At 39.0% G+C, this 17,080-nt stretch overlaps 1 protein-coding gene across 1 annotated transcript in view; it reads left to right on the top strand.

Annotated features, from left to right (window-relative positions):
- Window positions 1-17,080, top strand: part of tgfbr2a (transforming growth factor beta receptor 2a) — a 29,561-nt gene that overhangs the window by 5,529 nt on the left and 6,952 nt on the right. Inside the window, exons 3-7 of the mRNA XM_081376799.1 lie at window positions 145-353; window positions 1,223-1,376; window positions 3,536-3,741; window positions 13,463-14,214; window positions 16,546-16,687. Coding sequence (XP_081232925.1) covers window positions 145-353; window positions 1,223-1,376; window positions 3,536-3,741; window positions 13,463-14,214; window positions 16,546-16,687 — 1,463 coding nt within the window. The remainder of the gene's footprint in view (window positions 1-144; window positions 354-1,222; window positions 1,377-3,535; window positions 3,742-13,462; window positions 14,215-16,545; window positions 16,688-17,080) is intronic.

Genomic DNA, 17,080 nt, shown 5'->3' on the forward strand with positions numbered 1-17,080 from the left:
GAAATGTTTTAAATTTAAAGCTTTTTATATTTTATTTGAATTCTGTTCATTTTATTTCCAGTAAAGGAATGCATATAATAAATATATAATATTTATAATGTAAGTGTATGATAGAGGTGCATGATCCTGATGTCTGTCGTCCAGGTGGAGGGAGGCCGGGATGGTTACCGTGGAGACGATGTGTCACGACCCCGCGCTACCGTTGCGCGGTGTGATGTTGCAGGATTACAGCGGCTCGGAGTGTGTGTTGGTGTTGAGCATCAGACAAACCCTGCGTGTGTGTGGCTGTACGGGACACGAGTGCAACGAGCGCCTGCTGCTGAGCAAACACACTGAAGAGGAGGACAAGATAGGTGTGTGTGTGTGTGTGTGTGTGTGTGTGTGTGTGTGTGTGTGTGTGTGTGTGTGTGATGGGTAGGTTTAGGGGTCTGGTTAGTGTAAGAAGAGAGAATATACAGTTTGTACAGTACAGAAACCATTACGACTATCGAGTCGCCACAAAGATAGTGAACCAGACGTGTGTGTGTGTGTGTGTCTGAGTTATTTTTGTGAGTGCAGACATGGTGTGTGTGTGTGTCGGAGTTATTTTAGTTCTTAAGTTAATTTCATATCTCTCTCTCTCTCTCTCTCTCTCTCTCTCTCTCTCTCTCACGATCGGCTGATCTTTTTGATTTTTTTAAGCAATTGGTTTTTGTCCCTGGGTGAAGTTTTTTTTCTTTTTTAGTTGTTCATTTTCAGACCAAAGTATTCATTTCAAAAGAAAAATGTGATGGTTTTAATTAATTTTTTTATCTGGCACTGCAAAATTGGCCATTTGGAAGACAAGGAAAAACAGACTGTTGGGGCAAAGGTCATTAAGCTTTGTTCCTATGTTTTTAGGTTTGGTAGCTTCTCGAATTAGGGTGGAGTATGCATACTACAAGTTGGTGGAATCTCTACCAAAGTTGAGAGAATTATGGGGAATAAATGAAGTATTATGTACACTGTATGATAATGAATTGCTTTTGAGGTTTTAAAAAAAAGGGGGGGAAGAAAGTAATTATTCATTTATTTAAAAAAATGTGTGTGTTTTTGTAAATCGTTTGTAATAATAGCGAGTCAATTGTAATAATAAAAGTGAACTTAATCCTCTCTCTCTCTCTCTCTCTCTCCCTCTCCCTCTCTCTCTCTCTCCCTCTCCCTCTCTCTCTCTCTCTCTCTCTCTCTCTCTGTGTTTTTGCAGCGAGAGCATCAGAAAATAACCCGTTCAAGCTCACTCAGCTCTGTAGGTTCTGCGACATCGAATTCACGGTGTGTAACGGCACCGGCGTCTGCGAATCCTCCTGCAATATCACAGCGATCTGCGAGAAACCCGAGCAAGTGTGCGCCAGTTCCTGGTACGTCAACGCTTATCTAGTGTACACACACTTTATCTCACGAGAAGCTTCTGAGAAGCTGGTTATTATATTTAAAGGTGCAGTGTGTGATTATTAGCAGCATCTAGTGGTGAGATTGCGAATTGCAACCAACAGAAGTTACGGTGGCCGACGGGAAGTGATGTCGTCGTCTGAGACAGCAGAGAGTAGCCAGTTCAGCAATGAGGTTTCTTTACAAAGATAAATAAAGAAATTATATTTACTTAATTCAGTAGAACGATGTTATTGCGAATATTATTGTTACTTGTTCATCATTGTGTCAGTGTTTTATTCGCTTCTTTGCATGAAGAACAACATAGTGACGAAACGCATTTGTCCGCTCAGGGCCACCGTAGAAACATGTCGATGTAAGCGGACCCGCGGTGTGTGTGTAGAGAGAAATGCTCATTCTAAGCTAATAAACACATAACAGTTCATTATGTAAGGTCTTTATACACCACTGAAAACATAGTTATGAATATTATATTGCATTTCTGTCATCAGATCCTCCTAAATATTACACACTGCACCTTTAACTGAAACCAAAAACGCAACAAAATGACTAAAACTTGAAATATATCATGCATCTGAATGATTACCAGGTATTACATACGTTACTAGGTATCATTTTAATTTTTATGAATCTGATTCAAATTTCGATCCAGCTTATCGATTCCTAATTTCATTTCAAATAAGATTTAAAGAAAAAAAACACGGAAATATCATTCACATTTAGTCTTATTGCAAAACATTTAATTGTAGCTGAATATCATGAACAGAAATCAACAGGCTAAAGAACACTTACACAAGGCCTGTGGTGTAGAAATACCACAACTAGCCTAACTTAAATACATTTCAAGCATCATTAAAGACTATAAACACTCAGTAATTAAAAGAACAAATAAGCAATGGCAACAAAAGATACAACAGAACAGAGATACGATTGAAATAAACAGTGTTTTAAGATTTGCAGGTACAGAAACTGTAATCAGATTTAAAATAACACTGCACTTTATTAATAAAATATACATTACAAATATACTTACAAAAGTTATTCAGTCAAGAGCAAGTGAATTTTCTCAATGTCTTTTGTTGTTTGATTGTTATTTATTATTTAACTCTTCACGTGTCGGTCAAAAATGACTGAATTTTTTATTTTATTTTTTCAATGAAATGAGGGTACTATATTTTAGTTCGATAATGTTTTTTATTTGAATTATATTTACGCTGTATTTATAATCCATTTATTCTCTTTTTGAGCATAGACCTGAAAATTACATTTCCAACTTAAACTGTGGTAAATCTTGAATGTTTTAAAGCAGACTTAAGTTTGATCTCTTTTCAAAGACGACACTTGGCAGATTATCGCCGAAGTGAAAAAAGTTTTTGAAGTAAAAAAAAGTTTACGTTTTTTGTTATTGAAAAACAATAATCTCCACATGCAGGAGCGCCGCCAGCACTTTATGCTCGAGTGAGAAACCGCTGACAGACGTTTCAGAGACACAAAAACTGCTGTTTGGATTTCATGTGATTTCTCACTGTGGTGATGATATTATAACTCTGATTAATTAATTAATTTGATCAAGAGTAATTCCATTTTGTTATTCCAAACTCCGTGAGGCAGACGACAACATGTGATCAAATACAAACAACTTGTTAACACGCTCCACAGCGCCACCCAGTGCATTTCATTATTACTACGAGTCAGTGCGTGGGATTTATCATGGATGCACTGCATTTACGGCCAGCAAAGCAACGTTGTAAAATTCGAATGGTATTTTATTTTTCGAATAATAATTACATATATTTAATAATTACGATTTCACAATTTTAAATATCGGAGATCGTCGTTTCTCCCGCCTCCATTGACTCGGCGCTCACATGGGTCTCCAGTTCGAGCAAACGCAACAGGAACGAGCGCAATGGACAATGAAAATTGGCAACGTGCATTATCACACACACTAAAACAATAACACACACTGTAGAAGTGCTTTTCAGAGAAACGAGTATGTTAATTTCACATGTTTCCTCAAGCATATTATGGTATTTTTATGCTTTAGTAGAGTGAAAAACTTACAGACAGCAGCTTTAATATTAAAGTATGATTGTCCTAATCTCCTGTTGTCGATGTTGTGTTTCAGGAGGAGAAGCAACGGGAGCTTGATCATCGAGACGGTGTGTCACGACCCAGCGCTGCCGTTTCGCGGTCAGTTGCTGAATGACTTCAAAAGCAGCATCTGTCAGATGAAGCGAGTGAAGGGCGCGGAGGACGCGGAGGGCGCGGAGAACGAGTACGTCTGCTACTGTGATGAAGAGGAGTGTAACGGCCGGCTCATCTTCACTGACGGTCAGTCTCACAGGCTCCTACACACTTTCAAGTCAAGGCAGCTTTGTTTATAGAGCACTTTTCACTGCGAAAAAAGTGACATTGGCAATAAACCAAAACTCATTCAGTGACAGAATGGAGAAAAAAAAAAACTTAACAAAACTCAAAGGCTCTGAGGAACCAGAAATGGTTCTTCTATGACATCGCTGTGAGAAAACCCTTTTAATCTGACCGATGCTAGTGAGAATGAAGCTAGGTTTATATTCGCCGCGTCCGTTGCGCAAGACCCCATTTCGTTGGTGGTGTGCGCAGCTTTTTTTGTTAAAGCGCGTGCGGCTCCGCATCCGAAGATGAACGACTTCGAGACGAATCTGGACGAGCTCGAACTTCTCACCACACCGGCACCCAGTTTGCACGTCTAAAAGTATTTTTAACGAACCTAAAGGTCCATGTTTAATAAAAATGTTCACGAAACTTAAAGCTATACTGTGTAATTTTTTAGGTTGATTCTTAGCAAAAAACACTTTGTTCTTTCAAAAGTATATGTGCTCATTTATGTGTAATCACTTCCACCAAGTAATCAAGTATTCTCGTAAGCGTAGAATCTGCCATTTAGAATACATACGAGCGAGTCGCTTGAATGGCGGCAGCCATGTTGCACCTCCATTTTGAAAATACATTAGCCAAAGAGGGACATACCTGGAAATTCAGGTGAACGTGATTTCACCAAGTACCACATGTTCCTGGATCAACATCTTTGTTGATCCTGGAACAACTTTCCAATCAACCAATCAGATTTGAGGGACAAGTTTACAGTTTATGTCAAGTTTAGGCTTAGACCCAGGGTGAGGTGCTTCAACATCAGTGTTATTCACCTATCATTTCCCTCTGATTTTAGGGAAAAGTTTGGGTAGGGTTAGGTTTAGGGGTAGGGATTAGCCTGGCTAACGTCAGACCTCTTCTCATTAAGACGTGGTCTGGGAACCACATGTTCATTTTCTCGTATTTGAGGCGTGGTTTACGAATGCCCAGAGCCGTTTATTGGGCGCTACGAATGTCTATCAAATGCGCCTGTATGTAGCTCATAGCCAATCGTTTCAATTATACCAGATGACGTATGTAGAGCGACAGAAATTCGACGAGGAAGAAGACGAAATAAACTTACATTCTAAACTACTTAGAACACTATCTAAGGCTGCATCGAAAGGTAACTTTGCGTCTGATGCCATGTTGGATCCATAGATATAAACAAACTGCTTCGGTGTCGCATAGACGTCGTCATCGTCAGATTAATGAATGAACCAGATTAATGAATTTATCTTTAAAATGTACAAAATTTTCTTTTTATTAGCTTAGTTAGCTTTATTAACTTGTAAAATACATGATCAGGATTTTACCATAAGTATATAAAGTATAAGTATACTTTTTTTATATAAAGTATATGGTATACTGAACATCTGCATTTCCTCCTTTCTGTTGTATTGCTTTAAAAATAAATAGCATTTTAAGCCAGTTAAGGAAAAACCTGTCAACAAGTCTGAAAAAAAAAAAATTGGTAGTTATTCTGTCCCCCTCACTTTTGAAATGATGGCTAGGCTACGCCCCTGAGGCTAACATTACAGCCGCGTTGGTGTCTTTGGGGCCCAGTACAAGTAATGCCTTCGGTACATTCTCCCCAACCAATACACTGAAGGCCGAAATGCTGTGGGTTTTGCACACGGTTAGCCGACATCACTCCTATACATCCAACGAAGACGAGCACTTCAGGGCAATGTTCCCTGTACATAAAAAGGGGACTTCTGTCAAGTGTGAATCAAGGCAGCTTCGTTGTCATGTTTGACGAAAGCATGAATTGGACCACCAAAGGCTATTAAGACTATTTGCACTGTTGCTCAAATACAAATGTGCTTTGTTAACCTGAACACCCTAGAGTGCCATTTTTATATATATATTTTGCCATGGTAATGGTCTTAATTTTTATTCTTGAAGGTCTTAAAAAGGTCTTAAAAGTCATTCAATTTGTTGATCAAAAATGTGCAGATACCCTGGAGTTAAAACGCCCTCGGAATGGGAGGGGCTAGAAAGTAATATTCAGTTGGTAGTCATAAACAATTTCACCGCTAGATGGGAGAAAACCCTACACAGTGTAGCTTTAATGAAATGTTTAGTGAAATTAGAAAATATTTAAGAGATTGTTAATTTAGTTATATTGTATACACGTTCTCATATCCATATATTTTGTTTTAATGTCATGATTAATAATCTCAGGGTTTACTGGGTTTTACACGATTCTTTGTGTAGTGTGTGGTATTGGTGGTGGTGTACTAAAATAAACATTGTCACGTGTGTAGCTTTCTTCTCACCGCTGATTCCTGATGGTTTAGAGGACAATTACTGGAGTCGCCCCCTGTCGTTTCACAGAATAGTACAACGGCGAGCGCATCACGTATAAACTCGTCCGATTGGGGAGTTGCGCGCGCAGTGTGCGGAGACTCGCCCTGCGGAGTCAGGCGAAGGTATAAATAAGACCTGAGGTTCAAAAGTTTGAGGTCGGTCAGACTTTTTTATTCATTTAGGATGCATTCAATTAATTATCAGCATTTAAAAGATAAATAGATAGATTCTGTTGATTAAAATGCTAAATTTGGTATTACATTGTGTGTAAATGAACAGGCTTGGACTTGTGCTGGAAACCCAAAGCACAGGACAATAGATTAGTTTAGTTTAGTTTAGGTTTATTATCCCCCATGGGGCAATTTCATTTACAGCCAGCAGTCGCATACAACGTACCATCAACACAAAACAAAGAACACATAATAAAATAATACATTAAATATACTCATTCGTTTAAAAGACTAATCGCTCTGGGGATCATGGACTTTTTGAACCTGTTGGTGTTACACCGTGAAACATTATAACGACGCCCGGAAGGAAGCAGCAAAAACTCTTGGCACAAGGGGTGAGAAGGGTCAGCAATGATAGCCTTAGCCTTCCTCACACATCTGACCCTGTACACCTCGCCAAAGGTCATTTAAGGCAATTCCAGCAATTTTACTACACACTTTAACGACATCATTAAGACGGTTCTTTTGCTTCTCCAAGAGGGAACCGTGCAAGCAAATAAATGAGAGTAAGAATTGATTCAATAAAACAAAAATAAAATAGTGTCCAAGTTAAAATGTCTAAGTTTCTGATAAAAGTACATAGTTGATGAGCCTTCTTGCAGACAGCATCTACCTGGGACTCAAAGCGCAACTTATTGTCAGTGACCGTCCCCAGGTATTTGTAGTTCTCTACCGGATCCACAGCCTGGCTGCTGATAAGAGCAGGTGGAAGAGACACAGGAGACCTGCCAAAGTTGATGTACATTTCTTTAGTTTTGTTTACATTTATGTTTAGAAAGGCAGTTTCACACCACTCAACAAAATCTGATAAAACAGGACCATGCCCAGAATCTTTTTGAAGAAGTGAAACAATAACAGAGTCGTCTGCAAACTTAACAACACGACGACCTGGATAGCTGCTCTGACAGTCATTAGTATACAGGACAAGTAAAAGTGGCGACAGTACACAGCCCTGCGGAGATCCGGTTGATGACAAAAGAACATCCGATTGGATCCCATTCACCCTGACTCGCTGAGGCCGCTCTGTTAAGAAGTCCATCAGCCAACTGATTAAGCCTGGATCAATGTTGAAGTTATGTTTCAGTTGATCAGCTAAAACATGAGGCTGAATACAGTTAAATACGGAAGAAAAATCACCAAAAAGCAAACGGACCAGAGAACCTGCCCTTCGAGATGTTTAAAAACCAGATTTAAAAGTGTTCCCGTGGCATCATCCACACCTCGACCGGGTCTATAAGCAAACTGTAAAGGATCCAGTCTGTCCTGCACGGAGTCCATTATGGCAATCTTCACCAGTTTTTCAGATGATTTCATCACCAGGGAAGTGAGTGCTACAGGTCGAAAGTCATTCAGTAGCTTTGGGGCTTGAATTTTTGGGACTGGGACAATTATAGAGTCCTTCCAAAGACGAGGGACCATATGCAACTGCAGTGATGGTTGAAAGATGTACGTGAAGATATCCAGCACAGTTTTTAAGAAGTCGTCCTCCAATATGATCAGGACCAGGGCTTTTCCGCTCTTTGACTGATCTAAAAACTTTAATGACAGCACATTTATCAATGTGAACATTAAGGGGAGTACAAGCAGTATCCTTAAAGACAGACACCTCTTTGCTAAAATTATGCTCATCATAACGATTAAAAAAAAACATTAAATTCATTTGAAAGTTGTAAATCATTTATCCCATTAAGTGAGACTACACTCTTCTTTGTTGGCAATACCCATTATATTTGTCACACCTTCCCATGCAGGGCGTGCATTACCTGCACTCAATGGCCCTCATTTATCAAAAGTGCGTACACCAAATTTCCAGCGTACACCTGGCGTACACCCAAAACCACGGTGACTTTGAGATTTATCAATATGGACGTTGGCGTACGGCACGCTCAAATCCTACGCCAGCTCAGGAGGTGGTGTACGCACGTTTTGAGTGCGGGAATGCGCAGAAAAACAATTCCTAACACCAAAAACGCACTGACAAACTAAAAGATATAATATATTATTACCCACTGTAAAAAACAACAACAACATAGTAATTATAAACTTCAGTGTTTATTTTTGTGCAACATGGACTTCAATGTTTAATTTGTGCGATTTTACCAAAGCATTTGATTTGTAGGCATATGTATTCCTTAAGTTGCGAGCCTGTGCGCTTTACCTGACGTTTCAAGCCTTGTTTATACTTTCGCCTGGCTCCGCAGCGCGAGTCTCCGCAGACTGCGCGCGCACCTCCCCAAACGGACGAGGCGTTTATACTCGACGCGCTCGCCGTTGTACTATTCTTTGAAACGATGGTTAGGCCAGGGTTAGGCCCGGCAGGTGTGCACAGACTGGGTTTAGTAATGAAAGGCTTTCAATGACCAAAAAAATAATTCAGACTGACAAAATAATAAAAATGCTATTCTTCTTATTTTAAATAATAATAATAATAATACAAATAATAATAATAACGACATTCTTCTTCTAAATAACAATAAGCGTCATTAGGCTAATAATAAAAATCTAGAAATCAATTTTGTTTCTTTCCACTTCCCTGGTTTCGCTTTGACTTTCTCAAAGAAGTTTCTCTTCTTTGCCGTCTTCCGTGTGTCCATGGCGTAAAATGAGGGCGTGGGGGGAGCGGAGACTTGAATATTTAGGGGCGTGTTATTCTAATGACGATCGTTTTCAGCCGTGGCATTTATCAAGGGCAGGTATTGCGTACACCTGGATTTCAAAGGTACGCACAGCTTCATAAATCAGGCGATGAGAAGAGTGTAAGCATAATCTTACGCCAATATATACGCCTGTTTCTACGCAAGATTGATAAATGAGGGCCAATAAGTTTTCAACTTTATCTTTGTAAGCAAACTTTGCAAGTTTAAGTTGTCTCTTAACTTGCTTTGAGAGCTCCCTATATTGTTGCGTGTCTCCTTGATTAAAAGAAATATTCCTCTGATTAATCAGTTTCTTGACGGATTTTGAGACCCACTGTTTATTATTAGCATAAATTAAACGGGATTTCTTGGGGACAACCATGTTTTCACAAAAAGAAATGTAACTAGAAACCGTTTCTGTTAATTCATTTATATCTGTGCAGGCATTATTAAAAACGTCCCAGTCAGTATCAGCAAAACATTCTTGTAGATCCTGCACCGATTCATCCGACCAGATCGGCACCAGAGTTCGCTCAGGCTTATTCCTCTTCAGGACAGTTTTGTATGTCGGAACATGATAAACGACACTGTGATCGGACGCACCAATAGGAGCTCTCGGGAGTGATTTATATGCTCCTTTGACTGTCCCAAAACATAGATCAAGACACTTGGAATGCTGAGTCGGGCAAGTGACATATTGAAAAAAGTGACCAAGCGCTTTCCCAGGTTTGCAGTGGTTAAAGTCTCCCATTAAAAAAATCTCCACATCCGGCGCTCGCACTTGAAAACTCTGCACTGTTTTGGTCAGGGTTTGTGTGCGATGTCAGCGTTAGCCCTGGGGTGTATATAAACCACAGTCACAAATAGTTGTGGAAATTCCCTCGGCAAAGAGAGACACCAGAATAACAATATTCATGATTCTGAAGATGAAAATACAGAATTATTTTAGATGAATATGCTTGAACTCTGTCACTGACTAGATATGTGTAAAATAATGACGGCCACTTTTTACTGGTAACATCAGATATTTAGCATTATCAGGACACACTAATATTCCCCCAGTGCATTATTATACATTATATTCAACACTATATACTGTATATATATTCTGACACTAAACTTGATTTTTTTTATGAGTGAATTTATATTTTGTGTGAACTATACACAATACATATTGTTGCATTTTTGTGTTGCGATATATTGTTACACCCCTTATACAGACACAGTCTGTCAGATATTGAGGTTAAGACACGTTCGTGATGATCTTAAAACTCCCGCAGGTCATCTGAATTGTTTATGAAATGAGTGTGTGTGTGTGTGTGTGTGTGTGTGTGAGTGGATCTTCAGACGTGTGGTTTCCTCCTGTCTGTGTGTTAAAGATCATCTGGTTGTTTTTATAGCCGCGTGTTATCTGTGTGTGTGTGTGTGTGTGTCTGCGCACGTGCGGTTGTGTTGTGCTTCACATCACTCTGTGTTTTACTGTAACAAGGGGCTTTTGCAGAAGGAAAAGCATCACTCACGATGGTTTCTTTTTTTTCCCCAGAAATGTCTAGAATCTAGATTTAGATTTGTTAAACAGGAAGCCGCATCATGTGACTCTGCGAGGAAACTTATCTTGCAGAAAATATCTCTTGAGATCAAAACGTCTGTCCGTCCAAATGTTTGTTTTCCATTACAAATATATAAACATTCTCAAATCAAGATTTGAGATGCAAAAGGACATTAATATTAAGTTTGTTTACTAAAAAAATGATCAAAATGAAGAGAGTTTGTGCTTAAAACAAGAACGAATATCTAATATTTCGGACAATGGAGTCCAAAAAATAATATAGTTTTTCCTTTGAATTAAGTTTATATTCTTTATTTTTTATTTTTTTGAATAAATAAACCACAACTAAAAACTAAAACTTAATAAAAACTATACTGGCATTTTTAAAAATAATAAAGATGACAAAAACAAAACAAAATTGCTGAACCTTTCATTTTTTAAATTAAAACAGTAGATATAAAAAATAAAATCTAATTCAAAATATTAACAAAAGCTATGATAGTATGATGCTAAAATAACTCTTAATGGAAATATTTTGGAGCATGTTGGAAATGGTGATTTCAGCTGCTCTTTTCACAGCCTTGTTTTCATTGATGACACATTAAACATAGAGCCTTCTCCTGTACATAATTGCAGAGCAGTGAGTGATTTTCTGTTTCTCTTTTGTTGTGTTATTCATATTAAAGGGATAGTTCACTTTGAAATAAAATTTTGGTATGTTTTAGCTTACCTCAAGGGCATCCAAGATGTAGGTGTCTTTGTTTCCACAGTAGTTTCAATTTTGATATTTTTAGGTCAAACTGTTCTTGTCTGTCAGTCATATAATGCAGGGCTATGGTCACTGTCTCAAAGAGCATGCACAGAGAAGTCCAAATTAAACAATTCCCCATCATAAGTATACATTGATGGCCTAAGACACGAAACGAGCGGTTTGTGTGAGAAAACGAAAGCACGCTTCCTGGTGTGTGACGTGTGCGCGCGTTCTGGCTTAGTCTGCGCAAGCGCCGGAAAGTGTACAAGAGGTAAAAACGATATAAATACTGTTCGTTTTCTCACACAAACCACTCGTTTCGTGTCTTAGGCCATCAATGTGTACTTACGATGGGGAATTGTTTTAATTTGGACTCTGTGCTTGCTCTTTGAGACAGTGACCATAGACCTGCATTATATGACTGACAGACAAGAACGGTTTGACCTAAAAATATCAAAATTGAAACTCCTGCGGAAACAAAGACACCTACATCTTGGATGCCCTTGAGGTAAGCTAAAACACACCAAAATTTAATTTTAAAGTGAACTATCCCTTTAACAGCATATATATTTCAGGAATTACTGTATATTACACTGCTGTCACTTTAATACACAGATCTAATACACACATGCGATTTCTTTCCCTGCTGTTTACGTTCACAGTGATAACTGACTGTGTTGATGTGAACTTTGTGTGTTTTTGACATAACCTTGTGTGTATTTGACAGTTTAAGCTCAAGATGTTAAAGAGAACATGGTTTAATACTCACGGGACGCTCCGTCTGACGTCCAGCTTTCTGTGCGCGTGCTTCGTATGTGTGTGCGCTCAGAAAACCGTATATGATGTTTAAACTGATATGGCTTTAAAATATTCAGATTATAAACTTTCATGATGATGAAGAACTGAAACGTCACGTGAGCGCGACTGCGATAGAGGTGATCATCAAAACCAGACAGATGTTTTAGTTTTGGGCAGAGTATCGGAGGCATGAGCTGTAAAGGCTCCGCCCTCTTCTGGATAGGGGGCGGAGCAGCAGCAGCTCATTTGCATTTAAAGATACATGCACGAAAACATCATGGTTTTCCTTCCACTCAAAAAATGATCTGTGAAAGATTTTGAGCTGAAACTTCACAGACACGCATGGGGACACCTGAGACTTATATTACATCTTATAAAAAGGGGCATAGTAGGTACTAGGACTGGGTAAAAAAATATCGATTTCTCGATTTTTATCGATTCTCATTTTTACGAACCGATATCGATTCTTAAATCCCAAGAATCGATTAGTCATCCTGTTTTCAGCTGATGAATGAATGGAACATTGTTGCGCGCATCCCATCCAATAAATCGCAATAATCTTTGTGCTTTGTTACTACTGATATGAAACAGTCTCAGATTTCATACGAAATTCAAAAACATAAATACCGCTTTGGCGCTGTGGCTTGAGATCGCTCTGGCGTGCACATGATCTTCTCTTCTGCCTTAATAACACCAGTTACAGCGCGAAATAAACATGAATGAGCATCTGAAAGTGTGTTAAAAGATAACTTATCGAAATCCGTCGCTCAATCAGTCGCTCAATCAGTGTTTCAACCGTGGAAAGACGTCATTAAAACGGCTTGTGAACAATGTCATGTAACGTCACATTTACCTCAGAAAAACATATCCAGTGACCATAAACTCGTTAGTCAGCAAGAAAAATTAACTCTAGAGAGGAGCATTTTGCTAAATATATGCACCATATTACATATTCATTATAATTTTTAATGTTCTTCAATATTTAATGCATGTTTGAATAAATCTGGCAAGTTTTTATGACAGCCACCATTTAAATTTTCATATTTCATATAACTTTATTGTTATAAAAATAAATAAAAGTGTAATTTTAAGTTTTTATACAAATCAGTTCATTTTTACCTTCAATATTATAGTAGGCTAATGAAGCCTATAGGCTACAGCATTAGTTAAGAGATTTGTTAAAAGATTTGAAATTTGCCATGTATTGTACCTGATATCCAAAATAATCAATATTGAATTGATTTGAATGGGAATCGAAATCGAATCGAATTGTGAAATTTGTGTCAATACCCAGCCCTAGTAGGTACCCTTTAATAAATAAAGAAAGTGAACAGTGAAGCTGCTCCATTAAAAGTAGGATTGGTAATTGTGGTCTTGTCTTCAGGTGCGGATCTGGTTTCTCCCGGACCGGATAAGCTGAAGCTGCTGGTCTGTCTGGTTCCCTCAGTGGTGGCACTGGTCCTGCTGGTCTCGCTCCTCTACGTCTACTGCGCGTGTCGGCAGCACAAACTCAAAGCGCCCGCGACCAAAGACATGGACAGCGAAACCCGCGCCATCATCATCATGAACGACGACGACCGGTCCGACAACACCCTGAACCACAACCTGGAGCTTCTCCCCATCCAGCTGGACTCATCCGTCGGGAAGGGCCGGTTCGCCGAGGTCTTCAGAGCCAAACTCAAACACGCTAGTCAATCCTTCCAGACGGTGGCCGTGAAAATATTCCCGTACGAGGAATACGCCTCGTGGAAAACCGAGTGGGACATTTACTCTGACGCGGAGCTTCGGCACGAGAACGTCCTGCTGTTTCTGACCGCCGAGGACCGGAAAGCGGCGCGACAGTATTGGCTGATAACGGCCTATCAGGAGCGAGGAAACCTGCAGGACTTCCTGTCGCAGCACGTGATTGGCTGGGACGAGCTGTGCCGATTGGGCGGTTCGCTGGCGAGGGGCGTGGCTCATCTTCACTCCGACCGGACGCCGTGTGGACGAGCTAAAGTGGCCATCGTCCACCGAGACCTGAAGAGCGCAAACGTGCTGGTGAAGTCAGACCTCACGTGTTGCCTGTGCGACTTCGGTCTCAGTCTGAGACTCGATACCTACACGTCTCCCGAGGAGCTGGCCAACAGCGGACAGGTGAGAGCGGTCACATGCGTTCAGAGTTAGAAACAATGACACCCTAAGTCTGAGTTTTTCAGCTCTTTACTTCTGAGGGGGGAAACATAATCATAAGCAACACTCTTTGGCTGTACTTTAGGGATACAGGGACATTCAAAAACCAGTGCTTGGGAGGCAATACAAACTGAAGAGCTCTGCTTAAATGTCCACAAAAAAGGGAACAAAACTTAGTCTGACAGGAAAATCTGAAACACAAAATCTTTGAGAATGACAATGCTCAGGACTGAACAAGAGCAAAGGGCAGTGAGGCGTTAAATATGGCTGATTATAAGAGTAATTCACACAGGTGAGAGTGTTACTAGTACAGCCATTTAACAAAGGGTGAGTAATCATGGGCTGAAATGATGCCATCTAGTGGTGAAGTCAAGGACCTTCAGGCAAAACATTACAATTACAAAACTTAATGTGTACTTTGTATATATATATATATATATTAGATTCATGTATCATTAATGTATTATTTATATATAATAAAATATGAATTAAAACTATATATATATAATTGTATAATTTTTATACATTTTAAATAATATTTTAAAGTCGTATTTATTTTAAATGTATAATTTGAATAAATTAAAATGGTTAAAAATGTAAAATTATTATTTATAATAAAATATTAATTAAAACTATATATATTGTTTTAGAATAATATATATATATTTAAAAAAAATAAAATGATCAAATTATATATATATATAGTTAAAAATTAGTTAATCATAAAATATAAATTAATTAATAAATTAATAAATAAGTAATTGATCAAGTCATTTAAATTACACACACTCATATATATATATAGCAATAATTTAAATGTTTTATTTGCAAATACAATAACCGTTATGTTTACAGGTGGTTTTCAGAGAATTATTGAGCTTGAACTGTTCAGTGTACAAGTAAAAATAATGAACTAATGTTAAAGAGTGTAAGAGAAACCGACACTGTTTTACACACATGCTCAATGTTGATGATTATGATGTCAGAAAGATCAAAGCATTACATTAAAGAGGAAATGACACGGTGCGACACTGAACTGGAAGTGCAGGACTGAGACAAATCCTGCTTTTCTTTCATTTAGAAGAAAGTGAATGTATTTCATTATAAACAATAATTATTATTTTTTTATTTATTTTTTTTATTCTATGTATCCAATTAAAATATAGCAATGGTATTTTGCTGGAAAGGAAACATTTCAAAATAAAAGTCTAATTATATTAAAGTGAATTTAGCATTAAACAAAGTAAAATTGATCAATAATGTGACAGAAGTTCAGTATAAGGTATATGAGAGTTTTCTGCTGCTGATCCGATGAAGGACGTGTTTTCCTCGAGCTGGTGTGTGTTTCGTGTTTTCCTCGAGCTGGTGTGTGTTTCGTGTTTTCCTCGAGCTGGTGTGTGTTTCGTGTTTTCCTCGAGCTGGTGTGTGTTTCGTGTTTTCCTCGAGCTGGTGTGTGTTTCGTGTTTTCCTCGAGCTGGTGTGTGTTTCGTGTTTTCCTCGAGCTGGTGTGTGTTTCGTGTTTTCCTCGAGCTGGTGTGTGTTTCGTGTTTTCCTCGAGCTGGTGTGTGTTTCGTGTTTTCCTCGAGCTGGTGTGTGTTTCGTGTTTTCCTCGAGCTGGTGTGTGTTTCGTGTTTTCCTCGAGCTGGTGTGTGTTTCGTGTTTTCCTCGAGCTGGTGTGTGTTTTCCCCTGTTTTCACAGGATTGTAAATGCAACGCAAATGTTTGTTCATTAACATTTATAATTTTTTTAGCATTTAGTAATTTATTTGTAATAAACCACCTATTTATTCACTTAGTTATTTATATGTTAAATTATGTTTTTTTTTAAACATACGCGCAGAGTGTTACGTAATATTGTGTGCGTGGAAAGAATTCGTCCAAAGCCGCTCAAAATAAAAATAAAATAAATAAAAAACTCCTGAGCACAAGTCTGCGGTCAGTGTTGTGTAAGGTGACGTTAGGCTCGAGGCTGTTTGTGTTCATTTCTGTCCTGTCGCTGTGCAGACTCTCTTATTGTATATGACACTGTAAACAGCACCAATAACCCTTTTCTTTAAATGCTTCACTTATGTCCCGTAGACCGGTCTGGTCCGGTCTGTGTCAATAAAGTCCAAAATGTGGTGTGCAGTCAGGCTCGAGTGTGTGTGCTGTTTAAACGAGTGTTCTCACTGATACGCTTGTTGTGATTCGTGGAGTTTTGACGAGTTTTATAGTCTTGATATTGTTTCTTATTCAAAAGTGGTGACCAGCACTCCCAGCCTAAAACCTGTCCCCGCGCCCCTGTGTGTTCCTCAGGTGGGAACGGCGCGATACATGGCTCCAGAAGTGCTGGAGTCCCGGATGGACCTGGAGAACATCGAGTCCTTCAAACAAGCGGATGTTTACTCCATGGCTCTGGTTCTGTGGGAGATCGTGTCCAGATGCAGCGCCACCGGAGGTAATGAAGCCCGTCTGTAGAGTCAACATGCTGCACACACACACACACACTCTCACACACACTCTCACACACACACACACACACACACACACACACATACACACAAGCACTGAACGACAACATGCAACACGAACACACACACACAAACACTGAATGACAACATGCTACACAAACACACACACACATACACACAAGCACTGAATGACAACATGCAACACAAACACACACACAAACGCTGAACGAGGAAGTATGGAAAATCTCCACAGATCTGACCTGATCCCAGCAGTCGAGGTCTTTATAATCTCTGAAGAGAACTGTTGGAGAAATTATGTGTATTTTTCTAACCCTCATCCTTCCCTCGGGTCATTTTGACTCAAAACTATTATTTTATTT

Source organism: Scardinius erythrophthalmus, assembly GCF_964197995.2.
Source record: "Scardinius erythrophthalmus genome assembly, chromosome: 10".
NCBI lineage: Eukaryota > Metazoa > Chordata > Actinopteri > Cypriniformes > Leuciscidae > Scardinius > Scardinius erythrophthalmus.